At 36.8% G+C, this 13,956-nt stretch overlaps 1 protein-coding gene across 4 annotated transcripts in view; it reads left to right on the forward strand.

Annotated features, from left to right (window-relative positions):
• The window catches only part of LAMA2 (laminin subunit alpha 2), a 336,473-nt gene that overhangs the window by 239,014 nt on the left and 83,503 nt on the right, over positions 1-13,956 (forward strand). For 2 of the 4 annotated variants that reach the window (XM_086877039.1, XM_086877041.1), the window contains 4 exons: positions 2,318-2,452; positions 3,136-3,260; positions 6,939-7,025; positions 7,862-8,055. In XM_086877039.1, coding sequence (XP_086733165.1) covers positions 2,318-2,452; positions 3,136-3,260; positions 6,939-7,025; positions 7,862-8,055 — 541 coding nt within the window. The remainder of the gene's footprint in view (positions 1-2,317; positions 2,453-3,135; positions 3,261-6,938; positions 7,026-7,861; positions 8,056-13,956) is intronic. The other 2 variants (XM_086877040.1, XM_086877042.1) reach the window with 1 other exon arrangement.

Here is a 13,956-nt window from a genome sequence, read left to right on the forward strand (position 1 = left end):
ATAAAGGGAAAGATAGCTCATTATCTGTGAGAACTCTGATCCCTTTGGATCATGGTTATACATGGTTGTGTTATGCAGCAATTAAGTCAACAGAAACAGTAAGTTCATAGGAAAGGTGTTCAAGAAGGTGAATGAAGTAATTTTCTTTGCTCACTATTTCAATAAGAGAATACACCTGAACTTCTGTAAATACATGAGAAATTAATGGACTCCAACATTTGCTTAGAAGTACAGATTTTTTATTTTTTTTAATTACTGTAGCAAATTGAATTTTGGAGGAAAAATATATGATAATGTAATTAAACTTTTTTTTTAATTCACACCCACCAGGGGATCAATAAATGTCTCAGCTGCAACCTTCATACTTCATTCTTAATTGTGTGATCTTCACATACTCATAACTTAGTTTATTTTTTGTGTGCTCAGTGAAGGTTATGGTGTGTTCTGTGAAGGTTTATTTAATTTTAGCAAGAAGAAAACCATCTGACACCCTGGCACTTTTTTAAGCGGATGTTAACAGGGTGTATGTGTCTGTGCCGTGCTTTATGCATGTAATAGCATTGTGAAGACTATATGCACAGCAGTTTTTACTAGAAGTGCCATTTATATTCCCTGCCCCTCTTTTTTTTTCCCCCCTTTTTCTTTCCACATCCAGCTGTAGGCTGCAGAAGCAGTAGTAAGCATTTTCCTAATGACTGCTTCTGAAAAACTTACAAACTAGCAATTAAAAATTTCATCCGTTTTATCTTTCGTCTGTGTTTTATTTCATCTCCGAAATGCTTCGATCAAAATAGGCAATAAGACTGTCAGTAGCATATCAGAAGAAAACCCCAGATATTAGTTTTGTTTGAGGAGGTACCATGTATTTACAGTTCGATTCTGAAGTCATTCAGAACTTGTAAAGCTGTGTTTTGTACCTTGTTTGGACAAGTACGCTTGTGGAGATAGAGAGGGAGGGGGAAAAAAAGAGTATTTTAGTAAGAAACAGAATTACTTTCATTTGAGATTATTTATCTAGGTTAGAATTCTTCACAAACCATGAAAAAGAAGATAGACTGTTTCTATGCTTCAGGAAACTTAATGTGGTATAAGTCAAAATAGAAGGGGAAAAGCAGAAATTAGTGAAGATTAATTTCTTTGTGATTCTAAAGAAAATAATTGTGTTTATACTTTTTCCATAACTTACACTCCTGGAGGTTCTGGCAATGATTATAAAACTGTCAGAGTGGTAGTACATGAATAAATCTAGCATGTCAGCTAGCGTTTCACTGGAGAATCCTGCTTTTGGTCACAAAAATTACTTACTCCAGATTCTCTTGTGTTTTATTTTGCATCCATTTTATTGCTGCGTGAAAAGTGTACCACTCCTTTTCTTTCTGAAAAGCAGAAATTGTGGTCCCCGATAGGAAATGACCTCATCAGCCAGCCTTCACAGGCTCCTGGCACCACTAGGTGGTGGGATTTATATGTGGGACAAGTGACTTCTCTCTAGGCACTCACCCTTAATGGTCTCAACTGTCAAAATGTTCCTGTTTGTGTTTTTATGCTGCCATAGCTGTGTGCTTTCTGAGAGCTGTGTAAGGGCTTCTGCAGAGCCGTGTAATAAGCCTGAAATAAAGATCAAGTGTTTTATTTTGCATGTGTCAGCTTTGATAGAAATTTTTGGGTTATTCTTGGAATTTTATTTCCAAGCTGCAGTAGAGGAGACTTTGTGATGGATAAACTTGGTTTGCGGCTGATATTCTCAAGACATGGAAAACCTTTAACATTTTGAATTCTGCACTTTTATGGTCTTTAAATTATATAGCTATAAATAATGCAGCCATGCAGTCATTTTCTTGTTTATTATTCGGCTTTTGCTTGTTACCCATCAGGTAGTGTGTAGGCAGATACATGCTTGTCGAACTTGAAAAACAGCACGGATGAAGGAAACAGAATCATCACACTTGCTCTCCACAGTCCACACAAAAAAAATATTTTGAAAACAAACTGTTTTCTTAAGTAATGAAAGGAATGATGCTTGATGCACAGTGAGAACAGAAAGGTGTTCTGCATCTGAATGAAAGATCTCTCAAGCTGTAGAATAAAAGCCTGATGTCAGTAGAGTGCTCCAGGGATTTTTCAGCCATGTTTCCAATTAGGGCTGGCTCTTGTTATCTGTAAAGTACTGTATATTGTTTGTAACACAGCTGGAAGCCTGTCAGATTCTTTTCACAACTTGTAAAAACTGGTGATTGGAAAGATGAGCTTGCAATGCTCCCCATACACAGTCTGCTCTGTAATGATCTGTTTTCTTCTGCATCTTTTTTTGTTGCAGTCATGCTCTCCAGGATTTTATAGGCTTCCATCTCCACCTGTGGGAGGGACACCTGCTCAGTCCTTAGGCACTTGTGCTGTATGTCAGTGTCATGGACACAGCACTATGTGTGACTCTGAAACATCAATTTGTCAGGTATTACACTTCTAAACTTTTACACCAATTTAATCTTAATGTCAAATTCCTAAGCTGTGCTACTAATTTAAAAAAACCAGAAGACAATATTTTAATACAATTTTGCCTAAATAGCTTAAGTGTCAAAGTTCAGGGAGAGTCATAAAAGAAGTTTTTGAAGTTTTCTGTTCTGATTCTCTAGAGTTCCGATTATGCGGTGCTTTTTCACCCCTGAATTACTATTTGTGTAAAAAGAAAAACTAGACATCTGCAAAACAAAGAAACAATGTACCATGTGTCATACAGTAAACACAATTCTGCTCTTACAGGCAGTAATACACATGACCTGGTACAGTAAGACTGAATTTTAATTATTTCTCCTTCTCCAATGGCTGGAACTATTGGAGGGAAGGAAGTAAAAAGTTCTTCCCTCCTCCACAAGAGGAGGGAATAAAGGATGAATGGGATAAGAAAGTCTGTAGGATACATCTGGGTAGCTACAGACCTATGTTCTTTCTCCTTTTAAGCCCATATATTAGTCAGCAGGTGTTTGATGGAAGCTTAAAGCAAGCTTTTCCACTGGGAATGATATCAGGGAAATTATGTGTTGAAGTAAGTTTGAATCCCTAAGGCTGGGAGCAGAATGTTGCCTACTTTCTTGTAATTATCAAATACAGCTTTCATTCTGTCTCCTTGCTTGGCAGGACTGCCAGCACAATACTGCTGGTCACCACTGTGAGAGGTGTGCACCGGGATTTTACGGCATTGTCCAAGGCAATCCAGATGACTGTCGGCCCTGTGCTTGTCCCCTACCCATTTCTAGTAACAAGTAAGTCAGCAAACTCATGGTGCAGGATTGCCTTTCCAGCAAGCCAGAGCTTCCTCCTGGGCTCCCTGTGTCCTTTTTCAGATGGCTGGCTACAGAAGAATTGCCTCATGGAAGCTACACTAAAAATTTCTTATCTACTTTTGCTAATTGATCTTCCTTTAAAAGTCAGAAATTGCTCCCTTGCTAATTTGTGATTAATAAATTAATAAGTGGAAGAAAATGCAATACTCAAGATAATGAGTGTGTGCTATAAAGGTATTCTCATAAATGAAGCTAGAGCAGAACCCAAGTACAACGCAGCCACAAGGGAGCTGCAAAAGTCTTATTCTCATATATTATGTTGGTATAAATGTGTTACAATGCCTTTCTTTCTCCACTGTGGAATTTATTGATTTCTTATTTAATGTTACATGAGTTTTAGGCAATTTGTGAAAGATAGAATAATTTTAAAGCATTATAGTTATTGCAGCATAAATTTTATTGGTTGCTTTGTTCTAATGAGCCATTCCACGATGCTTCTGCATGTGTTCCCAACAGATGATACTTTAGCACTTGAGATTTGTTTATTGTTTTACTAATCTTAAATATCTTAATGATATTTGGCATCATACTGTAGTAGCACTCTGAACAGGTTTGTGTTTCATGATTGTGCTTTTGAAATGCTAAAAGTGTTTCGTAAAACCATTTTTCTGTTCTTTGTCTGGCCCAAGGATGTTTTAGTGAGGATTTCAGTCAGTATAGTTGAGAACCTAGGAGAGGGTTTCTTTTTCTTCTTACTTCATTTTATTATTTTGGATTGGTCTAAGGTTTATTTTGAAGGATGCAAGTCCTTTCTCAAACATTAGTAGGTAAAGACATCATGATCTTTCATCCACAGCAAGAGTTTTTAAGAATACTTACAAATCTTAGGTATTTAAAGAAACATTCTTTATCTCAGAAAGTTATAATGCATTCTTAACTACAAGTTTTTCTGAGGTTTGCCCATTTCATGAGTGTTTTCTGCTACAACTTGATTATGTGTTCTGTCTATTAGTATCAGAAAGGAAATTCAAGTTGCAAAGAACAAGATCAACCAAGCTTCTCAGTTTTGCAAATCAGCAAATATTGGTAAAAAACTTCTTATGTTACTAACTAGCAGTACAAAGGGATGCAAATATTCCATCCTATTTTTTTCCATGGGGCTTAGAAACCTTTGGTTGCCCAGAAATACATGTATCAGATGGAAAATGAGCAGGGCTCTTCACATGGTGTATGGCACCATGCTACAAGAATTCAGACGTTCTCCACACTGTGCTCCTGAGATCATTTCAGTATCTTATTTAAAACCTAACATAAACTCAAGAAATGGGTGTTGCTGAAGTACTCTACAGGTGAGAAATGTGTGGACTGTGGGTAGTGTGTTTAACACAGAATCATAGAGTGGTTTGTGTTGGAAGAGACCTTAAAAATCATCTAACTCCAACCCTCCTGCCATAGGCAGGGGCACCTTCCACTAGACCAGGTTTCTCAAAGCCCCATCCAGCCTGGCCATGAAGACTTCAAGGGACTGGAGCATCTACCACTTCATTGGGCAGCCTGTTCCAGTGTCTCATCACACTCTGTGTAAAGAATTGCCTCTTAACATCTAATCTATGTTTCCCCTCTATTAGTTTAAAACCATTCCCTGTTGTTTTATCCCCATCTTTTTTAAAAAGTTCCCTTTAGGTGTCCTAGGTGCACGCTCAAACAGCTGAGCTGCCTGAGGGAGAGCAAGCAAAGCGCCCATACCCATTTAGTCACATAGCCTGCATGGCTGTGGGTGTTGTCATAGCTCTTTGTGTCATGCTCACATGAAATCATGATCATGAGACTCTCTTGTTTCATAAACCTTCACAGGAGATAAGAGAATAACACCTAGCCTGAATTTAATAAAAACACTGAATCATGAGATACTCATCCAATTTCTTAGTGCTGTTGAGGAAGGAGTCAGATCTGAGAATGTCCAGGAACAGAACTGCTTGTGCTTTATAGAACTTAACTCAGATGTCTCTAGACATCATGGAAAGGATTTCTGTTTCTGTTAGCCACAGCCATCAACTTTGGTAGCTGTACAGTAAATATAGAGACAGACAACTGTATATCTCACTCAAGTTAAACCTAAAGGAAAATACCATTGGACAGAGGGCAGGGAAGGAGATGTTTCAAATGTGTTTGTAGGTCTGTCTGTGCATGTCCATTTTCCACTGCTGATAGAGGATGCCTGAACAATTGGTTTAGACTAAATGTCTGACTTTTAGATGGATAGAGTGGCATGGATTTATACCATAAAGCTACAGTATTAGGTGCAAAATGAGAGTTAGATTTGTATCTTGTGCAGATCAGTTAGAGCCCTTCAAGATGCTATTAAGGAAAAAGTCTACCTGCACCTATTTTATGGAAGTCAAGTAATCATAATCTACATGAAGTACAGATAGCTAATAAGCTATCTCATTAGCTTGCTATGTCATGACTGATACAATAGTATTTTTGAATGCTATGGTGCAATTATTTTTATTTATGAAATTGAATAAAACTCCACTAAAGTTTTAAATACCGTATTTATACTGCTGTACAATCAGCAGTCAGCTTCAAACATGATGAGCTGGGGAAAAAAAAAATAACAGAGAAAATGAATTGTTCCTAGTATGGATCTATTTTTATGGAGTTGAAAATGTGTTGGATAATGAGTTTGTGAGTAATAGATCAATTTGTTTACATTTTTTGCAAAGGCATAATTTTATATACTCATTCAAGCACTATTGATTTAATGCATTATAAGCAAGTTAGATGAGGATGCTGACTGTACTGTACCAAGAAGGAGCCCTGGGCTCACCACTAACCACCTCTGTGCTTTTCTAGTTATTCTTCCACAAAGAGCAGAAAGAGTTTCATGGTTTTGCACCATCTTAATATTTAATTATTTTCTTTTGCCCTACCTGCCCCTTTTGATTGTTTTAACTGCAGGCACTTAATACACTAATATGTCAACTGAATGTTACTTTGCACCGTGCCCACAGGTACACACCACAGTCAGTAGTAAAGTGGCTCAGAATCTTCAATTTCAGTGATGAAAATAAGACCTCTCCCTTATCATGAAGGAGGTACTTTTTAGGGTTTTTTTTTCTCTGTAGACTGGGCTTTTCTCATACATCCTTGAGAAGATCACCTGATGCTGCCTTTCTGGAAGATTCCATACAGCTATGACTTTGGTTCCTTTTCCCTCTTTATGTCTTACCTTCAAGTAAACTCTTCCCAGCTTATCTCATTTTGTTCAAAACACAATGAAATCAGACCGCAAGGGCTGAATGTTCATTAGCTCAGTTTCTAAATCTTTTGTTTCACATCCTTCCCAGTGCTTCCCTTGCATGTTCACTGTGAGCAACAGCACCATTCAATCACACAAGCCTACAGCACGGGCACTGCTCACTCCTTCCCCTTGGATACAGCCCTTGGAGCCTTTGTCCAAGCTGTGCAAGTGTCACAGCAAGGCATTTGCAAAAATTGTAATAGGAAGGAGAGAGCACTCACAGGTTTTTATAAGCAGATAAGAAAATCCTTAATTTACATTAAGAGTGGAACTTCTTGGACCCCTCTGCACTGCTGACCAAAGTGAAATGTGCAAGAGAGTAGAAAAAAATTCTTTATTTACTTTTGTTTTAGCTTTAGCCCTACTTGTGTTGCTGAAGGACCTAGTGACTACCGGTGTACTGCCTGCCCACCTGGATATGAAGGCCAGTACTGCCAAAGGTAGGACAAATGCAAAAAGCAGAAAGAGGGACAATGAAATGAGGAAAAGGCATGAAGGAGATGAATGTTTTTTGATTTTACAAGTGTGTATTTACTACTGTTTAAGTACATGCCTTTGGATCATTTACTTCTCCTTTATACTCTGTTAAAACTCAGCCAGCAGACAATTTTTATATGCACAACTGTAAATTGATAATCAGTGTTATTTATATCACAGATATTGTCCCAGTCTTACTTTTGATATGTGAGGAGTTTTTTTCCTCCAGGGCTCAGAAGTTTAAATTTTTTTTCTAAAATTAGATGCCATGCTAATAGTGTATCTTGATGTCACTCATACCCTTTGTTTTAGTGACTCTTGTGCTCTCATGGGCATTGACTGTGAAAGACAGTTACATATAAACATTTTAATGCCAAATTGTGAATTAATAACCTAAACTGCCTCTGTTGTTCCATCCATCAAAATACTGAAGGATTAAGATAATCAAAATTGGAAAATGTCTACCAGGAGATTTCATGTCTGACACAAAACACAAGTGGCTAAGTTTATAGGCCAAACAATCATAGCAGAGGAGTTTTTGTTGTGGTTTAATAGAAATGTAACTGAAAATTGTTAGGATGTGGAATCACTTTTGCATACCTCGTTTATCCAGACTGTTCTGTGTCCTAATTGGAAGTCACTTTGTTGGAGAGTTTTCAATATTTCTCTCTTGGTCATGAAGCAACAAAGATTATTTTACTGGTTCATGTAATATAAATTATATTTAAAGTACTGCCAAGTATTCTCTCTGCACTGGGTCTCAGTTGGACAAACTTTGTTTTGTATTTGCAATGTCTAGATGTTCTTCTGGCTACACAGGAAACCCACAGATTCCCGGAGGGTCCTGCCAGGCATGTGAGTGTGATCCCTATGGTTCCGTGCCCGTGCCCTGTGACCCTGTCAGTGGGCAGTGCACTTGCAAGCCTGGATTCACGGGGTGGAAGTGTGCTGGCTGTGAGCATCGGCATGCGCGTCACGGCACCCAATGCCTTTGTACGTATACTAATGGAATGCTGGATAACTTTTGGTTGTGTTTGCCGTACTTCAGAAATCCAAACCTGCTTGTGTAACGCTGAGTTGTGTGGGTTTCTTTGAAAATAATTGCCAGGTTTCTTACTACTTTGGCATCTGCTCCGGTTTTTTTTTCACAAGCCTTGAGATGTTAAGAAAACTCTCAATAATTTCTAATATTATCACTGAAAACTGACAAAAAAACTTTGAAGGATTTCTTTTTGGAAGAAAAAGAAATTTTTGGCCTTTTGGAGTCTGTAATTTTACTTAAGGTTGTTGCTACTGTTGTGACAATTTTTTCTCTTGGTGAATTTTTTACTGTCCAAAATGTGTAACTAGCAATTGCAATGCTCTACACAATGAGGCACACACAAAATTTTTACTAAGGTTTACTTGATCACGCTGGCTCAACAACCATCCATTGGAATTTAAAAGATATAGGGAATGACAGTATACTATATCCAGCAAAGAGCTTCTTTTGTTGAAAATAGAAAACTAATAGCCTAAAACACCAATTTATATTTTACAGTACTGGTATCTGTCCTACCCTCAATTTTGATACATACCAAGTGATTATCTTTTATTTTTGTTTGGATTTTTTTTTCCATTGTATTGGAGATAGTGCTTGTTTTGAGCCCACAGTCTCATATCACGTAATGTTGTATGCTTATATCTTATTAAAAAAATGTAGCAAAATATTTCTAGAACTCATGGTCAGCCCTGACTTATGTAAGGCATTTTCCTCTTCCCTATCTGCCCCAGGATGTGGAGGGACTAACCTTGTGATTTTTTTTATTTTTTTTCCCTTTGTTGCCATGATTGTTAAATTTAAAGTAGAATACTGGTAGCATTCTTGTAAGTCCAAAGTATATGATATTTATAAATCTGTGCATATTTGAAAATATTGGCAAGGCACAGTGAGCTGGTTTAAATGTTTTGTCTTTAATTGGAGCTTTTTCATGGAGAGTGGGTGTCTATGTGAGGGACATGTAAGGTCAAGATAAGTAGGTACCATATACTTTTTTTTTTTGCTTCTCCAAAGAATTCAGTTGTTTTGTACCTCAACACCCAGAGGTGCACACTTCTCTAGTATTAAAATAAAATGGTATAACAAATTGCAAACATTTTAAAAGTAAATTGAAAAACGAAAAAAAAAGAAGTGCTTAAAATGTTTGAAGGCATCATATAATTCCGTAAGAATGGAGTGCATGGCTTCTTGGAGTGCTTAAAGAGGAAGATATTACTCACATAGGGTCAGGAACTACATGATGCAGAATGTTTTTTCATTCAACCTAATGGTTGTGATCAGCTCTCAGTCAGTCACCAGGACTTGGCAGAACTAAGCTTCTAAGTAAGTCCATTGAAATAAGTGCTTTTGCATCAGTCCTAAATCCCAGGTAGAGATTATAGATTACTGTGAATATAGATATAATTGCTTCTATTTCTTTACTGTTAACAACATGGCATTGATTCATTGATTAAAAGTGTAGTGCGCTTAAGAAAAATAAATTTCTAAAGTCCTGCAGTGGGATGTAGTTTAGGACTTAATTCTGAACTTAGTATCTTACGCTCTGTTTTGAACAGCAAAATGATTGCAACTGAAGTAGTCCCTTTGCTGAAATAACTATGAAATAACTATGGTTTGAGCTCCATTTTGTGGTCTATATGTCAAGGAGAATTGTAATTGGAAGTCCATAAGTGTTACAGGTACAAAATTTTAAAATAAGGACTGTGTTTTACAGAATGGCATCTATGTGAAAATTACTTAATTTTTTCAATATCTTGAATAGCTCTTCCATTATTGGCAGTATTATCCTATTTTTCCAATCACAGGCATGAATTAGTATTTTTTTTATAAGTCTTTGTCGGTATTCTGAAAAGTCTTTTGGGTATCCAGGATGGCAGAGTTTCATTGTACAAAACAGCCTAAGTTCAAGTTATCATTTATAACAGTTTTCCAGTTTTTTAATCTGGTCATTTCATTGTGTGGATAATAAGGTTAAAAATCCTATTTGTGAATGGAAAAAGCTGTTTGCAGGCAAACTAAATTTTCCACCTTTTTGCTTTGAACGATGTTATTTTCTATAATCTCTGATTTAACTGCAACGTATTTGAATGTGAGTGTTGAAATATACCTACACTATCTTTAGGGACATTTTTACTTTAAGTAATCAGTTTTCACCATAAAGACATTTCTTCATATGTGCCTATGGACATTTCATTTGACCACTAGAAGTGAGGAGTCAAATGAGAAGATTTCTTTTCTTTAGTCAAAAAGATAAGAACCACCTATAGGAACAGATGAGATGTACTTTATATCACATATTCTTATCACAGGAACTAGTTTTTTACTGTTGATACCGTATCGATAATAACCACATCATAAATTGAAAAAACTCCAGTTTAATATTTCAGTAGACATTTTATATGCTTATTAGCTCTTATTGTATGATCTTCCTCTTGTTTAAAGGTTCCTCAACATCCATATTACTCCAAACCTGCCTTGGCTGATGTGGTACAATACCTCTGACATGGCAGAAAATAGGCCTGATCAATAACCTTTGTAGCCTGTGGTGGACCCAGGTCTGTAGCAAAGGGAGTGTGGCAAACCTAGATTTTGTGGGAATTTCCCCGTGGTATACGGTGTCTGGTATGTCACAGGCTTCGGCGTGCAGCTCTTGGTAGGGATGCATTGCTGCAGCCCCTAATGTGCTTTCGTAGTCCTTGTCCTGTCCAAGAGCCAATAGGAATGCCTTTGGGGCAACCTTGAAGTTTTCTTTCCTTGCTCTCAGAATACTGAGCTGTTACAGTATGCATTTACTGCAGCTGAGGATTTGATTCTGTGTACAATGGTTTTTCGCTTTCATATATCAACCAATTGCAAAACACTCCGTAAATTCCCTTCTGACCAACTTCAGTTATAACAAAACCTTAAAAGTGAAAACAATGGTACTCTTAATGTACAGAAAATTAATTAGTGTCAAAAGCAGGACCCTGTTTGCATTCAATAGTTAAAATGAGCTGAATGGATGTACCTACTTTTACTCATTTGTGGTTCCATTTCTACTACTGCAAATGCATTGTACCTGTCAGAAGTGTGAAGAACCCCTAGTTAGGTGGTAAAGTGGTTTAACTTGAAGAAAATACATTCAAATACAGTCATGTTTGAAAAAGTATTTATAAGTAGTAGTATAAGACAGTGTTATTAAGCTGTCCTGTTAATATGCTAAAGTCAATGTTTAAGAATGTGAAATTTTATTTTAAATATTTAAAAAGAATAACCATTTAAACAATTAATTTTTGGCAAATGTTATAACGGATCACCACACAGTATGACATAAAAAACCAAATAATGTGTATTTAAATTAGATCAGAGATGTATTTTAGTCAAAATATTGTAATGCATTCTTCTTTAAATATAACATTTATATTTTAACGTACCCCTTATCATAAGTATTCTAAAGATTTTTTAAGTGAAGATTTTCGGAGGGGGGAAAAAAAGCAAAGAAGCATGTATGTTCACTAAAGTGGTCTATTTCTGATACAGCTGAAAATCTATTTTAATGGGTTCTTACTGTTCTTTTTTCATAATGTGTCATTTTTCAGTTGCTTAGTGCATGTCACTGTTCAGTGCTGTGTTGTAACAGTTATATTTTAGAGGGCTACAGGTAAAATAGAATATATATTTATTTTGAAAGCCACTGCTTAAAGGGGAAGATTTCATTTGCAGATAAATAACTATGGTATGATAATTATAGGTGCACGGCACAGATAAAATTCCATTCCCATTATATTCTTAGAACAGAACAATTTTGTTTTCTCTAGGATTCCATAGCGGAATGAAAAATTATATCCAAAAAGTAGATTTATTTCTTTTTAAATAAGTAATACAAGAGTATGGTCTACCACACATCACAAAAATTTCTAACAGCTAGTAGCTGGATTATTTCCCCAGCTAAAGTAGCCATCTCAGTTGTCCTATAGAGATATTCATAATACTCTGCTGATGAATACTTTATTACAATTTTTGGACTCAAGCAATTAACTTTGTCGATTCATTTTCCCTTCTCTTTTGAAAAAGTCGGTACCCAAAGAATAAATAGTGATGGCTGGAAACTAATTTTAATAATGCTGCCAGCATGCTTGTGTACTGTCAAGTATAACAAAAGTTCTCCTAAATCTTCTCTCAGATTTTGAATCAAGCCTGTAGCAATCGTGCATTTTCTCAGAAAATAGTAATCCTCTTGTGTGTTTTTTGTTATGCCTTGTGACATTCCACTTCAGTTGTAGAGTTTGTAGTACATAAAATGAAGAAGCCTGAATGGCAATGTTATTGAAACAGTGACTCTGCTCACTGCTGTGCCATATTTATGGAACAAAATGATTCTGGTGAGAATTTCAAGGTTTTATTGTTGTGTGGCTTTAATTATTATAAGCTATTATAAGTCAGAACTCACCTCCTGAATGCGTTCAGGGTATCTGTCGTAACTACAATGGAGACTTGAAAACAAAGGTCTTCAATGCTTTGAGCTGCATTGCAACACAAACTAAAATCCTTTCCTTGGATGTGTGATCTTGTCCCAGAAGTTCCTTGGGGTCAAGCAAAAGCCTAAATGTAAAGCAGCTGATATGACTGAACAGAATGACTGAACATGACACAAAAATCAAGCACATATTTAATTGCTAGGAATTTTTCCTTGTCTCAATCTTGTGGGGCAAAAAAAAAAAGATAAAGATCCTCAGCCTTGCTGCAGTCAACAAACTTTCAGCTTTGTGTATTTAAATATTCAATTTTGGTAGAAGGAGAAAATAATATAATGAGATTCCTTTAATATCAGGTCTTGGGCATCTAAGTATTTGCAAGACTGATGCTTGCAATGAGAGAGATTTTTTTTTCCCAGCTGTCAATCTCTACTTCATGACAGTCCTGCACCAAGAAGAACAAGGGAGCTCCCAACCACTGGTAGGTAGAATCAAGGATTTTCCATTAAAACAGTGAGGAGCTCCCTGATCTCAGCCATTCCAAATCAGAACTAAGCAGAGATGCTCTTTGTTAGAGGTAGATCTTGTAGAATCTGTGAAAGGGAGTCTCTCCTAGCTCTTACACAGTGCTTAGTTCAGCAGGAGCTGGGAACCTTTACAGAGTGAGCTGAAAAGAAAAGATGCCATGTGTAACACTACATCTATGAAGCCTTGGACTAGCTCCTTCAGCGTTCTGAGTTTTGCTGTGTCCATGTGACTCAGCTGTAAGAATTAAATTTACATTTGTGTTGGACAACTGCTTCTTGGGCTGCATGGGCTCAGTCAGGGCATCCCTACTTGGCCTAGAAGCTGATAAGCTATCACTTGTTTTCTGTTTATGTGATACATGAGCTCCTGTTGAGTTTAGACTCACACTCCTGTCTTTCACCCAACACAAGCAGTCTTTAAACTCAGCTACTTCTGGTGTGTATCAGAACCAGCAGATGAGGATTTCTAGATAATAAAAATCAGAAAAAAAAACAAGTAGGTGTTTTAGACCATGATCTGGGTATGAGTTTTCCCGTATTTTGGAGGCATATTGGTCATGTAAGCTACCTGAAACCAGCAGCAGTGGCAAGGAAGCTAAAGCTTTCAGCTCTGTACTACTGGGGGTCTGTTTTGGAAAGCACAGTAAGGCTGTTTCATTATTTGGTGTGAGACTAGTGCCAAACTGGGAAAAATGAGGTAACAGATTAATTAGATTAATTAATTATTAACAGATTAATAAGGTAACAGTAGTTCAACACTTTATCTGAAATGACAGGAAGCTGATACTGAAGAGTCACTGACTGTCATAGGATACCACCTCCCATTACAGATTGCCCTTAGACCAAAAATTTCCTAGTCATAACAGAGTCTTCT

This window comes from Cyanistes caeruleus, chromosome 2 (genome assembly GCF_971803275.1).
Source record: "Cyanistes caeruleus chromosome 2, bCyaCae1.hap1.1, whole genome shotgun sequence".
Classification (NCBI taxonomy): Eukaryota; Metazoa; Chordata; class Aves; order Passeriformes; family Paridae; genus Cyanistes; species Cyanistes caeruleus.